At 51.8% G+C, this 27,400-nt stretch overlaps 1 protein-coding gene across 23 annotated transcripts in view; it reads left to right on the forward strand.

Moving 5' to 3' along the window:
• TNS1 (tensin 1) overlaps positions 1-27,400 on the forward strand; it is a 254,731-nt gene that overhangs the window by 142,385 nt on the left and 84,946 nt on the right. For 16 of the 23 annotated variants that reach the window (XR_009550639.1, XM_060193921.1, XM_060193936.1 and 13 more), the window contains 14 exons: positions 785-826; positions 2,712-2,762; positions 7,339-7,446; positions 9,048-9,097; positions 11,497-11,668; positions 14,011-14,061; positions 14,499-14,621; positions 15,377-15,441; positions 17,100-17,183; positions 22,331-22,443; positions 23,285-23,345; positions 23,557-23,632; positions 24,250-24,379; positions 26,944-27,009. Coding sequence is in view for 22 of the 23 variants with exons in the window: in XM_060193921.1 (XP_060049904.1) it covers positions 11,501-11,668; positions 14,011-14,061; positions 14,499-14,621; positions 15,377-15,441; positions 17,100-17,183; positions 22,331-22,443; positions 23,285-23,345; positions 23,557-23,632; positions 24,250-24,379; positions 26,944-27,009 (937 nt within the window). In the remaining variant the exon portion in view is untranslated. Of the gene's footprint in view, positions 1-784; positions 827-2,711; positions 2,763-3,556; positions 3,624-7,338; positions 7,447-9,047; positions 9,098-11,496; positions 11,669-14,010; positions 14,062-14,498; positions 14,622-15,376; positions 15,442-17,099; positions 17,184-22,330; positions 22,444-23,284; positions 23,346-23,556; positions 23,633-24,249; positions 24,380-26,943; positions 27,010-27,400 lie in introns of those variants that run through there. The other 7 variants (XM_060193925.1, XM_060193935.1, XM_060193928.1 and 4 more) reach the window with 4 other exon arrangements.

A 27,400-nucleotide genomic window follows, 5' to 3' on the forward strand; every position in this document is an offset into this window, starting at 1 on the left:
ACGTTGCTTTGTTGTTGGATAGGACAGAGAGAAATGGAGAGAGGAGGGGAAGACAGAGAGAGGGGGAGAGAAAGATAGATACCTGCAGACCTGCTTCACCGCCTGTGAAGCGATTCCCCTGCAGGTGGGGAGCCGGGGGCTCGAACCGGGATCCTTACGCCGGTCCCTGCGCATTGCGCCACATGCGCTTAACCCACTGCGCCACTGCCCGACCCCCAAAACTTTTTTTATCTTAAAGATTTTATTTATTTTAACACACACACACACACACACACACACACACACACACACACACACACACACACACACAGTCAGAGTTCTGCTCAGCTCTGGCTTATAGTGGTACTAGAATTGAACCTGGGGCCTTGGAGCCTCAGGCATGAGAGTCTTTTGCAGAACCACTATGCTGTCTCCCCAGTGTGATTTTATTTATTAACGAGAAGTGGGGGGAGAACAGAGCATCATTCTTGCACAGGGGATGCTGGGATCAAACCAGGGACCTCACACCTGCATGCCTGGCACACTTCCCACTGCACTGCCTCCCAGGCCGTCACTGGCCACTGGAGGAGCTCTGACTTGGTGTCTGTTCTCCTTTGGGGGGGGGCAGTGACATTCTGAGTCAGAGGACTTGGCAGGGTTTGTTCTGCTGGATGTTTCTTGGGACCAAGATGCGTCTTGGGCTGTGATCTGTCTCTTCTGCCTGTCTTGGTTGCCAGTCCTGGGCAGAACTGAGATGGGGGTGTCAGTCCTGAGACCTCACCCTATCCTCTCCCTCTGTCAACAGCCCATCAACACCGACAGCACCCAGAAGAATGTAGTGGACACGGTGAGTGGCCCAGTCAGGGAGAAAGGGAGCAGATGTGTTTGGGGACTCCCCCCTGGGGTGGATTTGGGGAAGCAGGGGCATGGGGATGACATGGGATCCCTGTGGTTGGGAAGTGGGTTCTAGGGAAGCAGGCAGCTGGAGGGGATGGGGGCGGGGGAGCAGCCAGTGCTGAGATGCTGAGTGTGAGGAGCCACACAGCTGGCAAAGCAGCACTTGCAGACTTAGCAGACAGACACATAGTTTCCTGTGGGCTGCCTGGAGAAGGAGCAAAGAAAGTGGGATCTCCCTGTCTTGGTGTAATTGAGGCTTCCAGCAAGGTGGAAGCCTTGGAGGACTTAGGTTCAAATCCAAATTCTTCCAAAGTCCTTATTGTGTGACCATAAGCAAATTCAGGATTCTGTGTCTTGGTTTTCATCCTTTTCTTATTTATTGTTATTGTTATTATTATTATTTGCTTCCAGGGTTATTGCTGGGGCCTGGTGCCTGCACTACTAATCCACTGCTCCTGGAAGCCATTTTTCTCATTTTTGTTGTCCTTGTTGTTACTGTTAATGGACAGGACAGAGAGAAATTGAGAGAGATGGGGAAGACAGAAATGAGGAGAGAAAGATAGACACCTGTAGACCTGCTTCACCACTTGTGAAGTGACCCCCCTGCAGGTGGGGAGTCAAGGGCCCGAACCTGGATTCTTACACCGGTCCTTGTGCTTTGCACCATGTGTGCTTAACCCAGTGCACTACTGCCTGGCCCCCCTTTCTTATTTTTTATAGATTTATTTATTGGGGGTTGGGGAGATAGTATCATATGAATGACTTTCTTTTTTTAAAAAAAAATTAAAAGTATTTATTTTTATGTTTTTATTTTTACTACAGATGGAGAGAAATTGAGAGGAAGGGGGCATTTGGGAGGGAAGGAGGGGAGAGGAGGGAGGGAGGGAGGGAGAGAGAGAGAGAGAGAGACCTGCATCACTGCTTTACCATTTGTGAAGTTCCTCTCCTGCAGGTGAGGACTGGAGGCTTGAACCCAGGTCCTTGTGCATTGTAATGTGTGCCCTCTACCAGGTGCACCACCACCTGACTGCTCTTAAAAATTTATTATGATGATAGAAGCAGAGAGAAGTTGTGCAAGAGAGAGAAGGAGAGACAGAGAGACACCTGGTGCACTGCTTCACCACTCATGAAGCTCCCTCTTCTGAAGGTGGGGACAGGAGCTTGAACCCAGGTCCTTACTCATGGTAACTTGTGTGCTCAACTGGGTGCACCACTGCCTGGCCCCTATGTGAAAGACTTTCATGCTTGAGACTCCAAGGTCCCAGGTTCAATCCTCAGCACCACCATAAGCTAAAGCTTAGCAGTGCTCTGGTGGAAAAATAAATGGGGAAGGGAGACAGAGAGATAGTTCACCAGGTGAAATGCATACATTGCCGTGTGTGTGGCTCAGGTTTGAGCCCCTGCACTATATGGGAGATACCAAGGCACTGGGGGACCCTCTGGCACTGTGGTCTCCCTTCCTGTCTCTCTCTGAATGTGTATTATTGATTGATTGATTTGAAGGGGAGAGAGGGCCAGAGCATTGCTCAGCTCTGGAAGGTGGTGCCAGGGACTGAACCTGTAGCCTCTGGGGCTTCAGGCATACAAGTTGCTGCTCTGACACTGAGCTGTCTCCTCCCCCACTGTGGTTTCCTGGCCTGCAGAATGGGAATGGTTGTGAGACACAAGGGGAGGGAGGTCTGACTGGCTCCGAGTATGATGCTAGTGAACAATGAGGTGTTCTAGAGACAGCCAAGTTCCCTCCCAAGCTCTAACCCCCCTCCACCCCCAACCCTGCAGATGAACCCCTTGTGCCTCCTACACCCTTTCTGACAGCCTTTTCTCACCCCTTCAAGGAAGAAGAAGCCTTCCAGGGTAGAAACACACGGAGAAACCTGGAGGAAGAGGTGAGTGGAGGAGAGTGTGTCCAGCCCTCTTGGTGCCCCAGGGGGTGGGGCATAGCAGGGAGGTGGATGAGGCCTATAACCTGCCTTGTTAGTGGGGACTCCTCTCCTGCCATCTGTCCACATCGGGGGTCCCATTTGTCTTTCCCTGGGCCTCCAGCTCTCTGGGTCCGGAGCTCCTCTGGGAGGGCGGTAGGAGGAGGTGGCAACCTGTTCTCCCTGTGAGGTCTGGCAGGTGGGGAGCAAGCCCACGATAAGGGTTAGGGCCATGAACAAATCACAGAGGGGACCCTAGGCGGGGTATCTTAGACCTTGAAGAACCACACACAGGCTCTGCAGCTTTGCAGAGAGGTCTCTGGGAAGGGCTGACCTGCTGTGACCTGACTGGCCCTGGTTCTGGGAGAAGCTGGGGACTGACCAGTTGGCTGCACCTCACAGTGTTGGGGGCTAGTTCTGCAAGTGAGGGGGAGCAGAGAGGTGGCCTTTCCCTGGGCAGGGCTCTTGTGGCTGCCTGTCCCCACACTGCCCACTCGCCGCAGGGCTGGAGCTGGGCCTCTCTCCTCCTTCCCTGCCCTGGCCCCTCCATCCTCACCGCCCGCCCCATCTGCAGAGGAACAGGGAGTGGTTTTGGCGGTTGGCACAGGGGAGCTGTTGATGGCATGAGGCCCTATCATCTGACAGCTGCCTGACCCACTGTGGGGGGCCCCTCCCGAGGGAGGTGCTGGGGGAGCCAGCAGGAGTCAGCTTCTGTGGCCACATTGCCCTGGGCAGCCTTGCACACAGGCATCCTGAGGTCACTTGGGGTCCCCTCCCAGGAGGAGCGGCAGCATGCCTCTCAAGTTAGTGGGCAAAGCTCTGGTCAAGGTATGTGGGTTCTGGGGGCAGGAGCACATGCTGGGAGGGGACCCTGCTGAGTCTGCGGTGTTTCTGGGGTGCACCCAGTGACCTGTGTGTACCTGCTGGAAGGCATAGTTGGTTCACTGCTCACAAAGCGTATAATAGGTGTTCAGTAAACACTAACCACGCTTACTGTCACCGACTTTTACATGGTGACTCTTGATATATGTATTGATATTTATTTATTGTGAGAGAGACCAGAGCACCATCCTGCCTTGTTTGAGCTATCATTTGTTTTTTTTTTTTTTTTGGTTTGTTTATTTCTTCTTCTTCCTCCTCTTGTTCTTCCTCTTCTTCCTTCTCCTCCTTCTCTTCCTCCATCTGCTTCTCTTCATTTTATCATCATTGGAGCTTCACTGCTCTGTGTTGACTTTTTTTTTCTCAGAAATAGAAGAAAGACACCAAAGCTTTCCCTAAGGTGGTGGCAGCCAGGCTTAAACCTGGGTCTTGCTATGACAAGTCAGATACACTACCCAGCAGAGTTATCTTGCTGGCCTCCCCCTCCCCTCTCCTCCTCCTCTTTTCTCTTCTCTTCTCTCTTCTATGTCTCTTTTTCTTGCCACCAGGGTTATCACTGGGCTTCGGTGCTGGGACTATAAACCACTGCATCCGGTGGCCATTCCCCTCCTTTTTTTCTTTCTATTTTTATTTCATAGGACAGAGAGTGATTAAGAGCAGAGGGGGAGACACCTGCAGACCTACTTCACTCTCTCTTCCGTTGGGGCTGGAAGTTGTTTTGGAAGAACTTTTCTTACTCTGGGATGGGTGTGTGTGTCTCTGTGTGTCACATCACAGGCAGGGGACCAGGCTGTCTTGTCTGCTTTTAGTCTAGTCGAAGGAGTGTCTGGAAAGCTAAGAGAGTGAGCCTATTCTAGAAGGGTCCATGCACTACAAAGGGGGATCTGGAAAGCTAAGAGAGTGAGCTGGATCTTGATGCCGGTCCTGGGGTTGGGAGACCCTGGGGCTGTGGTATCCATTCCCTGCCCAGGAATGGGGCAGTTTTCTCAAAGCCCTGGGTCTGCCCTTGCTCTGTGGCCCTGACGCTGTGCCTATTTGTTGAGCCCTTCTCCTGCCTTGGCCCCAGGCCTAGCCTCTCAGGCAGGAATGGCTGTTTCCTTGGGCTGCCGGAGGCTCTGTGCTATGTCGTACTTTGTTTTGGAAAAATCCAGGGTGCTGGGCAGGAAGGGGAGAGGAAGGGGTGTGTCTGCAGGGGGCTGGTGTGTGTGTGTGGAATGGGGGTGGCCACAGCCCCTGCCTCCCTCACCTCCCTGCCCAGAGAAGCCAGAAGAATTGGGATGGGCCCTTGACATCTGCCTCACACACATCCTCTGTGTCTGCTTTCCAAACCTCCTCCTCCTGATTCTGTCTCCTGGGGCATGGGACTCAGGAAATGGCTTTCTTTTGGTCCAGAGCTGCGGTATTTAGTCTGTGGACCTCAGAGGAAGGCAGGGCCCTGCCCACCACAGTCCCAGCTTCCAGCCTAGCCCACCCACCCCAGGCCTGGCCTCCCAGCTCCCAGCTGCTGGCAGAGATAGGCTGAATCAAGGAGCTGAGGACCACCACCTTGGGCCACCAGCTGGGAGGAGCATCTGTGCAGGAGGAAGGACAGATGCAGCCTGATACCCAGCAGAACTACCCCTGGCCAGAGGAGTGATGGTGTATGGAAGGCCACAGGATTTCCTTCCAAGGAGGCCTTGCAACCGAAAAGAGAGCCAACAAGGGTGCCCAGAGATTTGGATCAAAACTTCTATTCTTAGAGACTGGGTGGTGGCACATCTGGTTAATTGCACAAGTTACCATGTGCAAGGACCTGGGTTCGAGCCCCCATAGTCTCCACCTGCAAAGGAAGAAGCTTCACGAGTTGATGAAGCAGATCTGCAGATGTCTCTCTCTCTTTCTCCCTTCCTGCTCTCAATTTCTCTCTGTCCCATTGAATAAAAATAAATAAACATTCAAAGAAAAAAAGAAGATCTAGAAAACAGCAACAACAACAAAAGTATTATTGAGCACCAGAGTCTCAGGAGGGACTAGAAGGAATTTCAGAGCCCTGCGAGTCTGGGATCTTGAGAGCAATGAAGGTCAGAGGTGGAGCTGGGGCTGGCTTTCCTTGGTGAAATCATCTCTCGGGTGCTCTGTGGAGCCCTCTGCTGGCAGCTCTGCATGGGGCAGGCAGATCACGCGGTGCAGGGGGTTATTCACAAGGGGCTGTGCTGGGAGCCTAGTCAGTGAGGGTCTCTGCTGCTGAGTGGCTGTCTGCCATCATAGAACAGAATAAGCAGCTCACTGAGACCAGGGACTTTGCCTCTTCTGGTCTCCACACTCATGAAGCTTCTTGAATGAGGGGATGAGTGTGACCATGGGATGGTGCTCTTCCTCTTCTTCCTCCTCCTCCTCTTCCTCTTCCCCTTCCCCCTCTTTCCCCTCCTCCTCTTTCACCTCTACTTCCTCCTCTTCCTCCTCTTCCTCCTTTTCCTCTTTCTCCTCCTTTTCTTCCCCCTCCTCCTCCCCCTCTTCCTTCAAGTCCTCCTGTGAAATAGCCATGGCATCAGGCCTCTGGGGTGTTGTCACCTTTGTTTCCTAGGGCCCAGTTTTTGTGTGCCACCATGTCCCCTCCCTGGCCCATGTGTGAGTCTCTGCCATCTCCCTGCAGCCTGGTGTCCATTCAGAAGTGTCACTCGTGCACATCTGCTTTCTGCCAGTGGGTGTCACGTGCCCCTGGACTGTGCAGAAAACAGGAAGCCCCCTGTCAGTGACAGGGCAGCCCTGTGATTCATCTGGGGATGACTGACTGTGTCCAGCTGCCCATCACCATCCTCTGCTCTGGGGTCATCATCTTGGACAGTGTCCCCGCCAGGCCCCATCCCCAGACTCCTTGTCCCTGGCTTGCTTGGTGGAGTCCACCGGGCTTGGACTTTGTTTTGTCACCTCTGGAAGTGACCTGGCCAGACTCTGCTGGGGCCAAGTTTTTATTTATCTTCCCTGGCTCTTTTGGGGTGGGGAGCTGAGGAATGTGGAGTGAGTGTTGTAATGTGGGGGGTAGGGAGTTGGGGGAATGGAGAGAAGGCATCCTGGCCTCCCTTGAACCCCAGGTCCCCTGGCCCAGCCCTCCGCAGTATCCCCTGGCTGCCTGGAGCCTCAGGTCTGGTTGGGGCCTCTAGTTGTCAAGAGCAGCAGCAGTGGCTTTTGAGGTGAACACAGAGAAGCAACAGATGCTGTGCTGGGAGGGGTGGGTATTTATAGCAGGGCGCCCCTGGGACCCAGAGCCCCGATCCTGGGCCTGGGGAGATTCAGTGCCTCCTCATCAGCCATGGGCCAGCGGGAGACAGATGGAGTGTTGGGTTTCTGCGTTCCTCCACCCGCCCCGGTCATTTTGGATCAGCCTGGGTTGGGGCCTGAGAACCAAACAGCCAAACAACCCCTCCCTGCCCTCCCTCTACCCGCCACCCACCCCCCACGCCTGACTCATGCAAACCCAGGACCTGGGGTGGCCGGGGAGAGTCTGAGACAGAAACCTTCCTCTCACCCAACGGCCAGGCTGGGCTGGTTCCCTCCCTCCCGGCACTGTGTGGGCTGAGGCTGTGCTGCTTGAAGTTGGGGGGGCAGCCCAGCCTGGCGTGGGGGGGGGGCGGCGCTTGGATGTATTGCTGCCCCTTCAGCGGGGTTCCATCCACCCACTCCACAGACCTCACCCCTGGGTCTGGTGAAGGCTGAGGGGGCCTCTTCTTCTTGGGGTACCAGCACTCAAGTCAGAAGCCAAAAGGTGAATCCTGCTGCTCATCAGGACTTTGGGGTGAGTCCTCAGTTTCTCCTTTTGTGGACAGAGTGTTTGGTCCCCTCCAGGTGGTTGCCTGGAGGTGGGGAAAAGCTGGGAGACATGGAGGTGCCTAGCAGCTGCCTGGGACCCAGAGCCCCCAGCTTCTTCCCCCTCAGCCTAGAGACGCAGAAGTTGGGGTCCTGCTCCTGCATGGTATGAGGTGGCTGAAGGGATGACACCCTGATCTTGTCAAGGTGGATGGATGTCTGCTTGTGCCATTTGCTGCACTTTGAGTTGCACCAGGTGTAATAATGGTGGTGCCCGGGGGCCAGGCTCCTCCTCATGTCCCCTGTCTCTTATCTGAGTGTCGCAAGGCTCAGATTGTCCAGTGCAGCAGGGCTGCCCAGCACGATGTCCTGGAAGCTGTGCTTCTGTCACTGTCCCCTTCCTGCTGCCCTCAGCTGTGCGTGTGCGCGTGTGCGTGTGTGTGTGCGTGTGCGCGTGCGCGTGCGCGTGTACGTGTGTGCGTGTGTGCGTGTGTGTGCACGCGCACGTGCGAGTGTGTGACACTGTGGGCCCATCACCTGATTTTTGTCCAAATGGACAACCTGGAATTGGGCAGATGTGGGGGGTGAACAGACAGAAGTCTGTCCCAAGAAGAGATGCAGCTCTGGGGACACAATTCTTTTTCTTCTTTCTCCTCGTCTTCTCCTTATTCCTTCCTCCACCTTCTCCTCCCTCTCTCCTCCTTCCTCTTCTTCCTTTCCTTCTCCTCTTCTTCATCTTCCTCTTCATCCTCACTCTCCTTTTCTTCTTTTTCTCCTATTCCCCTCCTTCTCTCCTACCTCCTCTTCCTTCTTCTGATGCTTCTCCTCCGTTTTTCTCTCCTCCTTCTCCTTCTTTCTTAGATAAAGACAGAGAAGGGCAGGGAAGGAGAGAGAGAGAGAGAGAGAGGGAGAGGAGAGAAAGAGAATGACTGATTGACTGTAGCACTGACGCTTCCTTCAATGCACTGAGGCCCCACAGGTTCAAACCTGGGTCAAGTACATGGCAAAGCATCGCACTATCCAAGTAAGTGATTTCACCAACCCCCAGGGGGCACAGTCTCCACCTGCTGCTGTTTCTGTTGGTTGGTTGGTTCTCACTGTGCCTGGCTGGTCTCAAAATTTGTGGTGGAACTGCTTCCAGAGAAAAGAGAGAGAGAGAGAGAGGTGTTGGAGGGGAGAGACTCAGAGCTGGACAGAAGGGTGCCACTCCCCTCCTCCCTCTAGAGGCCCCCGTTCATGCCAACTTGGGGTTACAATTGCATTGTTCCAGGGCAACAGAAAGAACATGTGCCTGTTTGGCTGTTTATTGAGTGTGGGTTCTGTGTCAGAGCTCCAGCTCAGAATGTGTGTTTCTTAGCATTTGTGGGGTTCTCCCTTCTGGGGAAAGCAGGGCTGCCCCTCTAAAGTTGGCACCAACTCATGTGGAACTGGCATGATGGTTTTTGGCTCCAGGTCACGGAGTACTGGGGTGTTAGGGGATCCGGGCTGGAGCACCAGCAGAGAAAGGAGCAGAGCGTCTTCCACTCAGCTGCTCCCATGGACACTCCCACGCTGCCTCCCCCATAACACTGCCTCTCCCCTTGTCTCCAGGCCCCTGTCAGAGTCAGCCCGGCTGTCCAGCCTCAGCCCCAGTCCATCAGGTAAGCCTGGTCCATGGGGTGGGGGTAGGGTTGGCAATGTGTTACCATGGGTGCTTGGGTCAAGTCCCATTCAGTCAGAGATCCTCTTGGGGATCACAGAAGCTTCAGGGAGCAGGCAGACCCCCCCCCCCCCAACGGGCACATGTGGATTCTAATTTGAGTTGGGCTCTTTATTCTCTACATGCCATCATCTGGGGCTTTGCAGCAACAGTACATAGTAAGGGTCTTACTCACACTGGGCAGGTGGAGTGACTAGGTCTCAAAGCCATGAGGTTAAAGGTCAGAGGTCCTGTGTCCACCAAGGGGCAGCCCTGGTTTGCATTCCAAACCAGGTCAGGTAGGTGCAGGAACTGTGCTCCTTTAACACTCCTCTTGGGGAGATGGTGCCCCCTTGGAGACTCTTGGGTGCAGCTGGAATGTCTGGCAGGTTGGGGTTTGGCTATCAGCTGCACCGAGACCCCAGGGGGGGCCATTTTAGAGCATCCCCTAATCTGAGCCCCACCTTGGGAAGGGTGCAGTGCCATATATGTCCAGCAGGTGGTGCTATCCTATCTTCTTATCTTCCCTGGGAACCAGACTAAGGATGGGCAGGGCAGGGCAGGGCAGGGCAGGGCAGAGAGGAGGATAGGCCACCTCTGACTCACTGTCCCATCTCTCTACTCCTCCCACACACAGAGAAAGTCTAGGAAGATGGATGTCCAGCTGGCAAGGTTTAGAAAACTGTTTTTTTTTTTTTTTTTTTTAAGCAGAGCACTACTTAGTTCTGGTTTATAATGGTGCTAGGGCTTGAACCTGAAACCTTGGAGCCTCAGGCATAAAAATATTTTACAGAACAGTTTTTCTAGCTCCCCAGCTCCCCTACAGTCTTTTCCTTGGAGCCAGGAGAAAGAGGGTCTTTGGAGAGAAGGGGGATGGGGATACACCCAGTTATCCAGTGTCCTCTGATTTTTTTTTTAATTAACTAATTTTTATTTTAAGAGATAGAGCCCAGAGCACTGCTCAGCTTTGGCTTAAGGTAGTGCTAGGGATTGAACTTTGAACCTTAGAGCCTCAGACATGAAAGTCTTTTGCTTGACCATTATGCTGTCTCCCCAGCTGTGTTCCCTAGTTTTATGTCTCTTTTCTCAGGGGTGCATATATGTGTCATCATCTAGGCTCATCCTTGCAGCTATCCTGGGGTGCACCCCAAACCCAGAGGCTGCCATTCTTAGGCTCAGGAGTCTACTCCCTACCCAGCAGCCAAGTTCAAACTGGGCTCCTTATGGGCAGTTGACCCCTGTGCCAATGGCCTCTGTCACTGTCCCCAAGGAGAGGCTGTGTCTCACCGTTGGCTTCTTCCATCTTCTTATGCAAGGACCCTGCTCCCCACCTTCAGGTGCGATGCTTCAAGAGGAGTGAAGCAGGTCTTCAGGAGTCTCTCTCCCTCTCTCTCCTATGAAATCAAAAATAGAAGGAAGAAAAAAAGGAAAAAATGGCCACTGGGGTTGGTGGATTCCCTGGTGGATTGCCACCAGGGTCACCAGGTGACCCTGGTGGCAATAAAATTAAAAAGTTGTGGGCTGGGGAAGGCGTGAGATGCTTCCAGAAGTTACAGGTGGGTCTTGGAGACCCATTTACCCTTGGGCATCCTGGAGGCTCGTAGCAGGAAAGCTGAGTGGAGAGACATGAACCCCTTCCTTCCTGTTACATTCCCCTAGTGCTCAGTTCTGGGGGGCTTTCACAGGGGTGCAGCTGGCACTAGGATGCCTCTGTTCCCTGGATCCTTAGAAACTGGTGTAGCCACTGCCAAGAAGCAGCTCTGGCTGGTGCTGGGTGCTGTATGCGCTGGGGAGAGAGCCAGGGAACAGAGGGCAGGAGGCAGCTTCGGGGGTGGGGGGACTGGAATGTGCCCTGTGGTCAGGCTTCCCTGGAAGCCTTGTGAGCTTTTGCTGAGCCCCGATGCTGCCCTAGTATTTCTGCCCCCTCCACAGCATGGGGGAGCCAGGTAAGCAGGGCACTGGGGAGGTTGGATGGCACCCAGTTCACTCTCCTTCCTCTTCTGGAGCATCCTGGGATCGTTCTGGAAACTTCTCACAAGACTGGGCAACTGGAGCACAGGGTGAAGGCAGAGTCTGCAGGGCTGATGGACACTTGCAATTAGCCACTTCTTCATCTGGTTCCAAAGCAGCCCAAGTCCTTGGCAGCCCTGCCTGGCTGGCTCTGCCCTCCACAGGCCCCCAGGGCCCTGCTGACCACAGCAGGCCTGGCCAGGGGAGCCTGGACTTTGGCTCCGAGTCACAAAGCAGCCACGCCACTGGGTGGACTCCAGGGCCCTCATGGGTTACAGCTTTCTGAACCTCGCCTTATTGGGGGCTAAGTTCTGACCTGGAACCCCCCTCTCTGCCTACTGTCTCCCCCAGAAAGATGAGTGTGAGCCCGCCTGTGGAGGACAGCTGCGAGCTGGACCTGGTGTACGTCACTGAGCGGATCATCGCGGTGTCCTTTTCCAGCTCCGCCAATGAGGACACCTTCCGCAGCAACCTCCGCCAGGTGGCCCAGATGCTCTCATCCAAACACGGAGGCAGCTACCTGGTGAGGACGGGGGGCCTCCTGCCCTTCCCGCTGGCTGCCTCCTCACTGCTGGAGTCACTGCCCCTTCATCTGTGTCAGCTCTTTGTCTCCTCCTCTTCCTCCTCCTCCCAGCCTCTTCTTCCTTCCCCCCTTCAACTCTGGGCATCTCGTGAACACGCCAGCCCAACCTCTGAGAATATCTGCAGTTTGAAGTCAACAGCTAGAAGCAGAAAGTGTGTGTGCATGTGTGTTCACAGGTGTGTGTGCATGTATGTATGTGTGAGCAGAAGAGTTTATGCTTATCATGAATCTGGCCAGGCTCCATTTAAAAAATATTATTTATTTTGGATAACAGCAGAAATTGAGAGGGTAGGGGAAACAGAGAGACAGAGAGACACCTGCAGCCCTACTTTACCACTTGTGAAGCTTTCCCCCTGCCGGTGGAGACTGGGGGCTTGAACCTGGGTCCTGTGTACTGTAATGTGTGCGCTCAACCAGGTGCACCACTACCCAGTCCTGCTAGGCTCCATTGTAATTACTTACCATGACTCTAACCTTCATGACAGTGCTAGAAGCAGCTCTATCTAGACCCCAGCCTGGTGGTCCATTGACCGCAGGTCACAGGATCAGAAATTGGCCCGACTAGGAGTTGTGACCTAAGGGACCTTGAGTTGATGGCATAGGAGTAACCTAATTGTGGGGCTTCCTCCAATGTCCCTGGGCAGTGGGGGTGAAGGGGGGGAGGATCTGTCCTGGCTGAAGAGGGGGGCCAGGGTCCCCTACATGGAGGTACATACAGGCTGGAGCCTCAGACCAGACTGCACCCTTGAGGGAGAAGGTACACTGATGCCCTGAGAAGTTTGCTCAGAGGTAAGGTGCAGGATGCCAGTCCCCAGGGCTGTTGTGACCAGTTTCCATAAGCTGGGCGGCTCAGTCCCACAGCATCAGCCTGTCGCCTGGTTCTGGAAGCCGGGAGTTCAAATCCAGGTGCTAGTAAAGCCATGGTCCCTCTGAATCCTGAAGGGCAGGGTCCTGATGATCCCATCCTGGCTTCTGGTGGCTCCTGGCAATCCTTGGTGACCCTTGGCTGCAGGCCAAGCAATCCTCACGTGACCCGCCCTCTCTCCCGTGCCCCTCTGTGTTCTCACCCCTCTACTTATAAGGACTGTGGCCACTGGGTTTAACACCACCGGGAAACCCAGGATGATCTCATCCCGGATCCTTCACGGCTTACATCAGCCGAAGAGCCGTTTCCAAATAAAGTCATTCTCCAAAGTTCTGGATGAATGTGACTCCTCGTGGGAGCACTGTTCAGTCCCCCGTAGGGCCATCAGCTGTGCCAGGCTTTAAAAGTTAAAAGTCTGGGGGTCAAAAGCTGACTCTGCTCCTCCTGTCTGACCTTGGCTACTCAGCCCCACTAAGCCTCAGTTTTCCTGTCTGTCATATGGGTCTAGTAGCACTACCTGCCTCTTAGCATTAGAGAATGCAGCCTGCAGGTGGTTATGGAGTCCTCTGCACGGTGGGCAGGTGGCAGCTGGGTGTAGAAGAATAAAGTATGTCCCCTCATGAGATGCCAAAGGGGACAAGAAGCCATCTGGGCTCCTTCCTGATTCAGGACACCAGGGTTCTGGGGATCTCTGCTCAATCAGTGCCCCTCCATCCTTGCTGACATCCTCCACCCCATTCTGCAGGAGGAGGTTCCAAAGACACAGCACAGTGGTCTTTGAGTTTCCCAGGGAGTGAGGAAATGGGGAGTCCCTGAGAAAAGGGGTTCCCAGGGGATGGGGTTAGGTGTCACAGGGCATCTGCTGGTAGAGGGGTGCACAGCATCTTGGGGGCCCATGGAGACATCTATCCAGTGTGAGGCCATGTGTTTGGGGGGTGAGGGTCTGGGGCTCACATGTGGTGTGCAATGCAGAGATGCCAAATACTTTCAGCCAGTAAACACATTGGTTACCTCCCTGGTGTGGGCAGAGGTTCTCTAGGGGGGGGTGTGGGTCCCACTCAGGTTCTCTGCCTTTCTTGTCTGTGTCCAGATGTCCATTCATTGAGGAAAATGGCTGAGTGTGAACACACTACTCATTCATTCAGTCTGTCTATCGTCTATTCATCTATCTATCTATCTATCTATCTATAATCTATCTTTGTCTATCTTCTGTCTATCCATTTATCATCTACTTACTTCCCTATCGACTTATCTCTCTGTCCATCTGTCACTTACATATCCAGATGGTCTGCAGTTGACTTATTGGCCTGTGTGTGGCTGATGGGACCCCACTGTGCCCATGTCTGGGGAGAACCCCCACTGGGAGAGAAAGAAAAAGAGGAGGGGGATTACTTATTATCTCTCCTTTTCCTCCCAGCTTTTCAACCTCTCTGAGCGAAGACCCGACATCACGAAGCTGCATGCCAAGGTGAGCTGAGAGCCCTGGGGAGGGGACACTTTCTCCCGGAGGTCCCCTTGTCAGAATCTTGGGAGGAAGTTCTGAGGCCGTTAGGAAGGCCTGTTAAAAATCACAGTGCTGTGCTGGCAAATGGAGAATTCCCACTGGGCTAATTGGCACCTGCCCTGAATCAGGCCTCAGGGGTGCCTGTGGGGCGTGGGGGGGCATCTTGGGCCCTGTCTGGGACCCCAGCCCATTTTGAGGCCAGAATTCTATGGAAGGGGCCTTGGGGTCCTCACTGCCAGCTTGCAGCTTGAGGTGGGAGAAGGTTGCCACTTTCTGAGACCCCACAGGGAGTCCAGGGTAGAGCCAAGGGGTCCTGGTCAAGCCAGCAGCCTCTGCTCCCACACCCTCCCCCTTCCTGGAGGGTCTTCTCGGCCACAACCTCACTCGGGGTTCGGTGGCAGGTACTGGAGTTTGGCTGGCCTGACCTGCACACCCCTGCCCTGGAGAAAATCTGCAGTGTCTGCAAAGCTATGGACACGTGGCTCAACGCTGACCCCCACAATGTCGTCGTCCTCCACAACAAGGTTAGAGCGGGGCGGGCTGTGCGTGTGCACATATGTGCACGTGCTTGTGTGCGCTTGCGCGCATGTGCTCAAGTGCGTGTGTGTGCGTGTTCTTTTGGCTCATCCTGCTGTGGAGGCTTCCCACTGTGTGAGTGTGTAAGTCTGTTCTTCCCAAGTGAGGCTGGATTCTTTTGGCGGGATCACCAAGCCCTTGCCAGCCTCCTCCCTTCCCCTCTCCAGCCCCTTCCTGCTTTTCTCCAAGGCTTTGTGCGTGTGCCGGCAGTTGGTCGGCTTAGAAATAAAATCTTTATTGCATTTCTAAAGCAAAGGATTCAGGGGAGGGAGGGTAAGAAGTTTTTTTTTTTTTTTTTGCCTCCAGGTTTATCACTGGGGCTCGATGCCTGCACTACAAATTCACTGCTCCTGTGACCTATTTGTTTTTTCCCGATTTTTTAGATAGGACAGAAATTGAGAGAGGAGGGGGAAGACAGAGAGGGAGAGAGAAAAATACCTGTAGACCTGCTTCACTGCTTGTAAAGCATCCACCCTGCAGGTGGGGAGCTGGAGGCTCCAACCGGGATCCTTGTGTGGGTCCTTGCACTTAGTACTATGTGCACTTAACCCAGTGCACCACTGCCAGACCCCAGGTAAGAAGAAATCTTTGGGGGACATATTACATAATGAAATTGTATGCATTTTTCAGTGATTGCACTGTAAATCATTAAACCCCTCAATAAACATATATATATCTTATTTTCTGTTTGGGGCTTTTCCAGGGAAACCGAGGCAGGATAGGCGTTGTCATTGCAGCCTATATGCACTACAGCAATATTTCTGCCAGGTAAGTGCCCCTCAAAGCCTCCCCTTCTCTGAATATTGACAATAGAGACCCCCTTTCACTGCCCACTGGAAGCAGGACTGTGTACTGAGGGCAAGAGAGAGGAGACCCCATCCATCTACTAGGGAGCCCTCCGGTGGCAGGCTCCATCACAGACACCCGAACCAGCCAATTTCTTGTGGACACTGTCCTTTCCCAGACAGGATGATGTGAGGGGGAGGGGAGTCAGACCTAGGTCTGGTGGAACCCTCTAGAAGTTACCCTCAACCTTGCCTGCCCTGCCTCTGACCAGCAGGACCCACTTCCACTTGTGAGGATCGTTGAAGAGCCAGGATCAAGGCACTGTGGGATCCATCTTTATTTTTATTTATTTATTTAATTTATTTTTTAAATTATTTTTTTATTTTTATTTTTTAATATTTATTTTCCCTTTTGTTGCCCTTGTTGTTTTTCATTGTTGTTGTTATTGATGTCGTCATTATTAGCTAGGACAGAGAGAAATGGAGAGAGGAGGGGAAGACAGAGAAGGGGAGAGAAAGATAGACACCTGCAGACCTGCTTCACCGCCTGTGAAGCGACTCCCCTGCAGGTGGGGAGCTGAAGGCTCGAACTGGCATCCTCACGATGGTCCTTGTGCTTCATGTCACGTGCACTTAACCCTCTGCGCTACCGCCTGACTCCCATTTATTTATTTTTTTAAATGGAGCATCACTCAACTCTGGTTCTGGGTGGTTCTGGGAATTGAACCTGGGGCATCAGGGTCTCGGGCATGAGAGGCTGTCTGCATAACAAACTGTAGAAATGATCCCTAAAAGTATAGTCTTTTGTTTACATAACCATCATGCTATCTCTCCCACTATTTATGTGTGTCGTCACCAGGGTTTTACTGCTTCTGCCTAACATTATTTTTAAAAAAATACTTTCATTTCATTTATTTATTTTTCTTATAGACAGAGAAATCAAGAAGGAAGGGGAGACAGAGAGAAAGGAAATTACAGAGACCTTCAGCACTGTTTCGGACTGGAGGATTGAACCCGGATTCCTGCACACTGTAGTGTGTGTGCTTCCTGGCTAACTTTTTCAGAGAGAGAGGGAAAGAGGGGGAGGGTGAGAGAGGGAGAGAAGGAGAAAGATTTCACAGCGCTGAACTTCCATGCTGTGGAGGTCGAGCTTGAACCCGGATTGTGTGCATGGCAGAATAGGTGAGCTATTGTATCTGGCCTGCGTCTGTTTTACAACTGTCTGTCCACACTCTGCAGACTTGTAGGATGTTCTCTGGAGGTTTTATCATGCCATATGGTAGCTTATGTCACTAAGAACCCTCACCTGGCCACATCCTATGCTCACATGTGCTACGCTTCTGATAGATGTGTGTGTACAAGTCATGGGGTCATCCCCTCTTCTGACAGGCAAGAATGAGTAAGCTGAGAAAGGCTAAGTAGCACCCTCTATCTCCCCATGACACAAGGATTCTGGTACTAGATTCTCTCTCTCTCTCTCTCTCTCAGATAGGCTGTCAGGCTGTCTGCCCATGGATGGACAGATGCCTGGATGCTCTTAGTGCTGTGTTGCTGGGTGGTGGGTCTGCAGGACTAGAGAGTGGGGTTGCGGGGACACACGGCCCCCTTGACTGACTGACACACACTCTTCTCTCTCCCCAGTGCAGACCAGGCTCTAGATCGGTTTGCAATGAAGCGATTCTACGAGGATAAGATTGTGCCCATCGGCCAGCCCTCTCAGAGAAGGTGGGTCTTCGGGCTCCTGCATGTGCGACCGCTGCACCAGGGACTGGCCTCCTGTCCTGGGTGCCCACAGCAGTGGAGCAGCCATGCCCAGCTTGGGGGAACTGAGCTTGTGTGTGCAGGTGCCAGCCTGCAGTGGTGTTGGCTTGGGGGCATGGTGAGCTTTGGGCTACTGCAAGTGCGTGGGACCCTTGGCGTCTGTGAGAAGACAGAACTGTTCTTAGTCCCGGCATCAGGATTGCCTCAGCACTTGGATGAATCTCTCAGAGGTTGATGTCACTGTCACCTGTCCTTCAGTGATAGTCACAGGGACTCATCAGGGTCACCTCCTACTAGAAGAGCTCTCAGAATTTACTGGGGACTCTCAACCACTAGGTGTCCTTGGAATCTGCCACAGACAACCCAGCAGGAAGCAGAACAGGGATGGGTAGATGCCTGCCATCCTTCCTTCCTCCCTTCCTTCCTTCCTTCCTTCCTTCCTTTCTTCCTTCCTTCCCTCATTTGGCAAAGTGAAAGGGTTATCACAGACAGGGCCAGAGCAGTGAACAGAAAAGTATGGGGTCCTGAATTCAATCTCTGGTATCACATGCACCGGAGTGATGCCTTGGTTCCTACCCCCCATTAATAAATGATATATATTTTTAAAAGGAAACATTTATTTGCCTTATGAAAAACAGAGCTTAGATCACTGCTCTGCTCGGCATATACAGTGCCAGGGATCTGGCATGCGGCCTCAGGCATGCAAGTCCTGTGCTAAACCACTGTGCCACCCCTCATCCTCATTAGGCAAATTGCAGTCAGTCTGCTACCTTCCAAATACTGAGCTATCTAATTGAGCAGGACAGAATTCTTTGCTTTTAGAGAGCTGATATTCTGTCAGCAAAGGTGGAGGTCAAGCCAGTGGTCAGAGAGCAAAGAGTGCTAAGAAAGAAGGAGCTGGGGCAGAGGAGATAATATAATGGTCATGCAAAAAGACTTTAGTGCCTGAGACTCTGAGGTCCTAAATTCAATCTCCAGTACCACCATAAACTATAGTTGTGCAGTGCTTTGGAGAAAGAAAGAGGGAAAAGGAGAAAGAAAGAAAATGGAAGGAAGAGAGGGAAGGAAGGAGGGATGAGAGAAGGAAGGGGAGATAGCAGGAGAATGGAGCCATTTTAAAAGGGACCAGAGCCATTTTAAAAGGGACTCAGAGGAAGCGGATTAGAGTCCATGCCTACGCAATAATCAACTGACTACCTCATGACAGGTGAGGACACCCTCATTTCATAGATGAGTATCTGGAACCTAGGGAGTGGATGTGATCTTCCCAGTGTCCACAACACAGTTGAAGCCAAAATGGATACCGACTATGTCCCTTGGGCCAAGGGGGACTGCCCTAGGGCAGAGTCCCCCTGTCCTGGACTGTCTCTGATTCTTTTTATTTTTCTACAATTCTGTCTATTTATTTTGATAGAGATAGAGAGAAATTAAGAGGGTAGGAGGGCATAGGGAGAGAGAAAGAGAGACACCTGCAGCACTGCTTCACTGCTGGGAAGCTTTCCCCCCTGCAGGTGGGAACCAGGGGCTTGAACCTGGGTCCTTGCGTATGGTGACATGTACACTCTGCTGGGTGTACCCCTGCCTGGCCCAACTGTTCCTGATTCAGTTGTTTAATGATGTCTAATCCACAGGCAGGCACAAGTGGTGTCAAGGTCTGGGAGCTTGGGGGAGCAAGCAGGGGATAGAAACCCAGGTCCAGGGTGGCAGGAAGTAGAGAGAGGGATTCAGGCCAGGCCATGGGTGTGTCTGGAGCTGTGGGCTGGTACTGTGCTGCAAGAGCCTGCACCCTGGACCATGGTGCTGAGCATCCATGAGACACGTTCTCATGGAGCCTACCTTCCAGTGTGTGTGTGTGTGTGGGGGGTGCCCCAGGGCACAAGCCATCAAGGTCATTTCAACAGTGAGATATGAGACAGAAAAACACTGGTTCGAGTCCCTGGCTCCCCACCTTCAGGGGAATTAATTCACAAGCGGTAAAGCAGATCTGCAGGTGTCTGTCTTTCTCTCCCTTCTCTGTCTTCTCCACCTCTCTCAGTTTCTCTCTGTCCTATCCAACAACAGCAGCAACACAATAATAACAGCAACAACAACTATGGAAAAAAGATGACTGCCAGTAGCAGTGGGATTCAGAGTGCAGGCACCGAGCCCCGGTGATAACCCTGGAGGCAAAAAAAAAGAAGAAGAAAGAAAAGAAAAGAAAAGAAAAGAAAAGAAAGCAAGACAGAAAAACAGTTCATGGTGGTCTAGGGAGGGGTGAGGTGACCACGGGGGCTGGTTCACACAGGATCACCTTTCTGAGAAGGTGACACATGACTTGAGGTCTGAGAAAAGAGCAGGAGGCATCAAGTGAAGGTCTGGGGAAGGGGTTCCAGGCAGTGGAAGGGCAGGTCCAAAAGTCTGGATCCAAAATGTCTCTTTGGCTTTTCTAGCCCTTTGGGGCACTGACTGGGCAAGCAGGACTGCCTAGCTGCAGGCCTCAGATTCCCAGCCTCTCCATGCTGGGAGGATGTCTTCAACTTGCACCCACCACCCCCATTTTGCTTGCTTTCCAACATCAGAGGCTGACTGTTTCTGCCACTGTAACAGGACTTTTTTTGTTCAAGCAAACGTCAGTCATCAGGTAACCCAGCATCTTACAGCTGTCTCAGCCAGCTTCTGGGGCAGCAGTCAGAAGTGGGATGTGATTTTGTACGAAAAATCCTGGCAAGGCTGCCAGCCACAGTAGTTGTAGATCAATAAGAATCTTCCCAGGGAAGGAGATTTGGGGAGGAAAGGAGTCCTCAGTCACTGGCAGGGCACAGGTGACTGACTGGTGGCTGGCTTTAGCCTTGAAGGGTAGGGCTGTCAAATGGAGGAGCATGAGCTAACCATAGCAGGCCAGTGACATAGCTGACTGGGATAGTGCACTGCTTGCCATGTGCACAGCCCAGGTTCAAGCCCAGCTTCCACATTGAAGCAAGATTTGTTGCTCTGGTCTCTTTTACTCTTTCTGCTTTCTCAATCTCTCTCTCTATTTTTTTCCCTATCAAGGTTATCATTATAGCTCAGGGTCTTCATGGCAAACCTACTGCTCCTGGAAGACATTTCCCATTTATTTACTGATTGATTGATTTTTGATAGGACAGAGAAAAATTGAGAGAAGAGGGGGGTTAGATAGACATGGAGAGAGAACGGTAGATACCTGTAGACCTGCTTCACTGCTCTTGAAGTTTCTCTCCTACAGGTGGGGACCAGGGCCTTAAACCTGAGTGTGTGTGCTTGACTGGCTGTATTACTGCCAAACCCCCTCTGTCTGTATATATATATATATAGAGAGAGAGAGAGAGCGAGCTTTTATGTTAGCACTATGTGACTTAAAGACCAAAGCAATCACATCTTGGAGCAGGAAAGCCTGCAGTGCTGTTTCCAGTTTTGTTGCTTGGGAATGGGGACACTTCAGGAATTCCTCACTGCTGAATGGTGCTCACATAGTAAGCCACTGGATTGTGTATGTGTGTAAGTGTGAGTTGTGTGTAGTTGTCTGTGTTTATGCTGTCTGGCCTGCAGCTCACATCTGCAGCCACATCTGCTTAAGGGTGTGGAGGCCAAGTCTGTTCATGCCCACATGGGAGGCTGTAGCTGTTGGGCTTACTGTGTGTCCTAGGCCACTTCCTTCTTGCCAGTGTCGCTTACAAGGAATGGAGCTTTTGGAGGAGGAGGGTGGTGGTGGTGGTGGTGGTGGTGGTGGGGAGACTGGGAGGGACTGTGCCTGCAGCTCTCCCGTTCTTTGTCACCCCACCCCTGGGTCCATTGTCCCCAGCACACAGGCACATCCTGTTGGCAAGATTAGGAGTTCTGATAGCAGCCTGCCATTCTGGGTTTCCAGTTTCAGCAAGAGGGCTGGTGTGTGTCTGTGTATGTGTGTTGGGGGGCGGTGGGCAAAGGCCTGAATAGGGGCTGGTACTGCCCATCTGATTATCTTGTTGGGATTGTTCAAGGTGGCCCCAGCCCAGCCTAGGGACAGAGGCCCACAGACTGGGGAGGTGGGCCAGGGAGCCCAGAGACAGGAGGAGACCATTGCTACAGCCAGGGGCCTCTGGTCCTTCCCCCCTGCAAGAACCACATTGGCTCCCAGAGTCTCGGTGCATTATGATTGGTCCAGCTGATCCAGTTGAGTGTCCTCTTGGCTATTCAGAAAGGAAGAAGGTTCCAGCAGAGGGCTGAATAGGACAGGCCTTTCCTGGGAAGATGAGGCTGTTAAGCTCTAGAGCCAACCCTCTCCTTCTCTGCTTGCCCCTTCCAGCTTGTTCTATCCCTGACCCTTTCTGGACCTGATTCCCACTCGCTTCCAGAAAGAGCGGAGGTGAATTTGTCCTTGCAGTCTTACAGTGATGTCTCCACTACAGGGGTGGGGAGGAAGCTGGTGCTTTCACACAGCTGCATCTTCATTAGACTCTTTTTCTTTGCTACAGAAGTATATAATATAAGCTCATCTTGGGCTTGATGTATAGGTGTCAGCTGTCTGGGTGATCAGCCTGCTCTGTGCAGGAGTGAGCACTGAGGGGCTTGTAGGGGAGTTATGTGGAGGAATTTTAGTCTAGCAGGAAATTGAGTCCTAAACTGGGAGTGAATGGGGCAAGAAAGAAATGTTCAGGGCCAGAGCCACAGCACAATGGCTCTGCAAGTCCCAGTTCAGTCCCTGCACCACCATAAGCCAGAGCTGAGCAGTGCCCTGGTCTTTGTCTATGTGTCTTTCTCTCATTAAGATGGGGAGAGTGTGTGTGTGTGTGTGGGGGGGGTGGGGGTGGGGGTTTGGTAATGACAGTCTGGAGAGAGATTGATTCATGCTGACCACCAGGGGGCGCCAGAGATCTCCAGGTGGGAGGTTTGGCCTCACCAGCTGCGGGTGTAGCTGTTAGCCACCCCTAGCCTGGCTTTGGAGAGAAAGGGGTTGGGGGTTGAAGTGGGGTAGAAACCCCAGCCACAAGTATCATGATGGTAGTGGTGGGATGGGAGGGTGTGTGTATGTGTGTGTGTGTGTGGGAAGGCGGGGTATTCCAGGGCCCAAACAGAGATGGGACTGGACGGGGTGGGGTCCGGAGCTCCCTGACTGATGTCCCTCTCTGTGCCAGGTATGTGCATTACTTCAGCGGCCTGCTCTCAGGCTCCATCAAAATGAACAACAAGCCCTTGTTTCTGCACCACGTGATCATGCACGGCATCCCCAACTTTGAGTCTAAAGGAGGTACCCGACCCTCTCTCCTCCCCACTATCTCCCAACGTTTCTCTTTTTTTTTTTTACAACTGTTTTATTCATTTATTTGTTTTGGATAGAGACAGATAAATCCAGAAGAAAGGGGGAAGGGGAGAGAGTGAGAGCAAGTTGTAGCACTGCTTTACCACTCTTAAGCTTCCCCCCTACAGGTAGGAACTGGGGGCTTGAGCCTGGGCCCTTGCACACAGTAATATGTGTACTGAATCAGGCGCACCACCACCACCCCCTTCTCTTAAAAAGCAGCTTTAGATGGTAAAAAATAATAATAAAAAAACACAAGTTTGAGTTCTGGCCTTGGCATCTCCGCCACCCAACTTCCTTAGTCTTCATTTGCAACGGGGGCTGGGAGTTGGCACTGCCTGCTGGCTCCTTTGTAGGTTTATGGCTTTGTTTTTCAAACTTCAAACTTCTTTTAAAATTTTATTGATTGACTGATGGATGGCTTTTATGCGATAGGGCAGAGAGAAATTGAGATGGAAGGGGGATAGAGAGGAAGTGGCAGAGAGACAATTGCAGACCTGCTCCACCTTTTGAAGCTCCCCTTGCAAGTGGTGAGTGGGGGCTAGAACCTGAGCCCTTGCACATGGTGACATGTGCGCTCAGCCAGGTGCACAGCCACCCAGCCCCTTACAACGCCTTTCAAGGACTGAGTCCGTGCAGCTTCCCCTTTCTCTCTGTGCCTTCTCTCCTTCCTCTTCTCCTCTGTCTGCTTCCTGCCTTTCCTCCCTGCTCTCTCCTCTCCTTCTTTCACTGGCCCTTCTCCCCCACTTCCTCCTCCCACCGTCCCACTAACACTACCCCTCCCTTGCAGGCTGCCGGCCCTTCCTCCGCATCTACCAGGCCATGCAGCCTGTGTACACCTCTGGCATCTAGTAAGTATCCACAGGCTGGTGGAGGGGTGCCCGAGCCCCAGGGCTTGGACTAGGGGCAGAGGGGGGCTGAGGGACTGCTCAGGCCCCCTATTATGGGAGACCCTGGAGGTGAGGTCTGTGGGGTTTCCCAGGGCCCTCAGGCAGGGGCATGTAGGGAGAAGATGCACCTCAGCCGCCCTCTTTCCTCACTCTGTCTCTCTTTGCCCCGCAGCAATGTCCAGGGAGACAGCCAGACCAGCATCTGCATCACTATTGAGCCCGGGCTGCTCCTGAAGGGAGATATCTTGGTGAGCTTTGCCCTCTGCCTCCAGCCTCCCTCCCAACTCCTGTTTGTTATCTCCTTCCCTTTTTCTCCTCTTGTCCTGCCTCTCCAGATAAAACTACTAGTGGGTTTCAACCTTAAGGGGGTGAGCACAGACCTTCCAAACTCTGCCTCCAGCCCTTGTCCACTGCCTTCCCTGCTCAGCTATGGAGCATCCCTTCCCCTGGGCTTGTCCCTGGGACATCTCCTGGGAAGTATCTCTGTGTTCGGTTGCCTCTCACTTCCTGTTGATGGTGAAAACTTTCTCAAGTCTGCGTTTGGCCGCTCTTCCTGCAGTGAAATCCTCTTCTACTTTTTCCATTCTGCCTTCTGTGTGGGAACTTCTTGGGAGGGTAGAGTCATCCCAACAGGAGAAAACTAGCCTGGCCTTCAACTCTCTGCTTTTCTGGAAGTTTCCCCTCAGAGAGTACTGGTCTTCTGGGGTGCCTGCGACCACTTCCTCGACTTGAGTTTGGGATGAGCCTTGGAGGCCCAGCCAGTGGAGATGAGAAGGGAGCTTCTGGGGATCTGCTTCTACCCACAACTTCCAAATTCCCTGCAAGGCCCCTGAGGGCTCTGTTCTCTCTCTTCTCTTCCTTTCAGCTGAAGTGCTACCATAAGAAATTCCGCAGCCCAGCCCGAGACGTCATCTTCCGGGTGCAGTTCCACACCTGTGCCATCCATGACCTGGGGGTCGTTTTTGGGAAGGAAGACCTCGATGATGCATTCAGAGGTGGGCTAACTGCTGGAGAGATGGACCTAGCCAGGGCTAAGCATATCACAGACTAGACATGCAGTGATGGAGGGGTGGTGACAGCAGTGAGAGGGAAACTGTTTACTGAGGGAAGAGCTGGTGGTCAGGGAGTTTCTCTCATTCCTTTCTCTTTTATTCATTAATTTGCATTATGTTGAGGTGTGGGGCAGTACATTCATTCACCCATTGATCTCCTACCTCTGACCTTCATTCTACCCTGAACTATACACTATTTATGCATTCATCTGTAGACCCACTCCATCTATCCAGACATATAGCCATTTACTAATTTATCTGTCCACCCACCAATGTACACATCCATTCAACCATTTGTTCATGCAGTCACCAATTCATCCATCCGTCCATCCCCCTACCTCTTCATCTACCAGTATATCGATTTATTCATTCACTCAATTATGCTCCCATCCATCCATCTATCCACCTACTCACCCATCTGCCAGTATATCCACCCATTATCCATCCTTCCACTCATCCATTCAGTCATGCACCTATCCATACATCAACCCACTCACCCTTCTCCAATATATCTGTCAGTCCATCCATCCATCTGTCCGTCTGTCTGTCTATTTGTCTGTCCATCCGTCCATCCATCCGTCCATCCATCCATCAGTCCATCCACTCATGTTCTATGAGTTCATACATCTACTTGTCCATTCACCCACCCACTCATTCACCAGTCTACCACCCACTTATCCATCACTTATTCGTCTGCCTCCCACCTACCCATGTATAAATCTACCCATCAGGAGCTGGGCAGTGGCACTCTCAGTTAAACACACATAGTGCTAAGTTAAACACACATAGTTAAACACGCATAGCGCTAAGTGCAAGTACCCACACAAGGATCTGGGTTTGAGCCTGCAGCTCTCCATCTGCAGGGGGAACACTTCACAAATGGTGAAGCAGGTCTGCAGGTATCTGTCTTTCTCTCTTCCTCTCTATCTCCTCCTTCTCTCTCAGTTTCTATCTGTCCTATCAAATAAAATGGAAAAAATGGCCACCAGAAGCAGTGGATTCATGGTACCGGCATGGAGTCCCATAAATAACCCTGGAGGCAAAAGTAAATAAGTAAATAAATAAATTACCCATCCACTCCTCTAGCCATGTATCCATCCATCCATCTACCCATCCACTCATCTGCTAATCCATTCTTCCACTTATCCATCCATTCTCCCACCCACTAGTCTACCCATCCACTCATCCATCCTTCCATCCATGTGCCAAGCATCCCTTGTCTGTATATACCAGACACGTACTAGACCACAAGGACACAAAGAGACAGAATTCAGGCCCTGCTCTTTGGGTGCTCATTGTCTCATGGAAGAAAGAGCACCCCAGACCTGACGCTGCGAAGAGACATCTGCAGTGACGGAGACAACACAGATGTGATGGCTTTGCAGGGAGCAGACACTATTATCGGCAGCAGCTCCTCTTCCTACAGACAGCGGATGGGGTTCTGAATCCAGGCCAGACTCAGCAGAGAGTGGAGAGTGGGGCTGGCCCCGGAGGAGGGGGGCCGATCTCCCAGAGCCCTCTGTCTGACCTGGGAAGAGGATGTTTCTGTCATGAGCTCTCTCTGTACTGGAGCCAGGGAGACAGAAGCAGGAGATGCTGTAATAGTCGCAGAACAGAATGTAAATGCTGTCAGTTCTCACAGAGACAAATAAGGAGAGAGCTGACCAAATAAAGGTAGGGTTGTGGGAAGGCAGGGAGAGGGAGAGGGACTCATGTCCTCACGTGGAGGGAGTTAGGAGACAACCACTGAGAACAGATAGATGAGGAAATGGAGGCTTCCCCATAGTATTTAAAGCTTCAAAGGTAATTAGTGAAATGAATCAATAATAATAGGGCATGGTTTAAGGAGAAACAAATGGGAGTTTTCTAAATGAGCCAGATTGTTTATCTTCAAAGTGGTGAATTAATGGAGATTATTTAAAATAGATGTATCTAGAGGGAGTGGCATTAAAACTGGCTAATATTTGGTCATAGAGGTAACTGCTTTTAGAACAGGAAATAGGCTGGCGATTGGACAGTGGCACACCTGTTTGAGTGCACACATTATCATGCTCATGGACCTGGGTTCAAGCCCCTGGTCCCCACCTACAGGGAGGAAGCTTCACAAGCAGTGAAACAGTATTGCAGGTATCTCTCTCTCTCTTTTCTCTCTCTCCTCTCTCTCTCTTCTTCCCTCTCTACCTCCCTCTTTCCTCTCAATTTATCTCTGTCTGTATCCAGAATAAATTAAAAAAAGCAAATACTTAAAAACAAAAACAAGAAATAGGAATAACTGGAAATAACTTATCTCAAGCCAAGTAGGACCAGAGCCAGGCTGGACAGACTTAGTTTCATGATTTTTATCTTTACACTCTATATAAAAGATAGTATAAGTAATTTTATCATTGCATCTATCATCAACCCTGTAGATATGTATCAATTTAATTTTTCTACATGAAAACTATTTGCAGAGTCCTTTTTGGGCACTGAATGCCTTTTTTTGTTTCTTCTTCTTCTTTTCCCCTCAGATGATCGATTTCCAGAATACGGCAAAGTGGAATTTGTGTTTTCTTACGGGCCTGAAAAAATCCAAGGTATAAGTCAAGTTTGAATCCATTTATTTACTCCCCCCCCCCCAAAGCCTGACTTGTACTTACCCTACCTCTACCCTTCTCTCCCTGATCTTCTATGTAACATCCAAATGCCCCATGGTGGAGAGGTAGGCCAGAGATTTTAAAAAAAAAAAAATCTGCATCAGAGTGGACTCCCAGCTCAATGTGAACTGGAGACTTAAATATCACTGCAAAGAAAAGGTGCAAAAGCAGACAGAGTGGCACCGGGTTGGATAAACTATCCTGGTCCTATTAGGTCATCCTCCTGTGATATTCAGAGACTGGGGTTCACGGTGGAGGGAGGGAGGAACCTAGGGGAGCACTCCAACATGCTTGATGGATGACAGGTATTTATGAGAATTGAGGTGGCCCA

The sequence above is a fragment of the Erinaceus europaeus genome, chromosome 7 (assembly GCF_950295315.1).
Source record: "Erinaceus europaeus chromosome 7, mEriEur2.1, whole genome shotgun sequence".
In the NCBI taxonomy this organism is placed as follows: Eukaryota; Metazoa; Chordata; class Mammalia; order Eulipotyphla; family Erinaceidae; genus Erinaceus; species Erinaceus europaeus.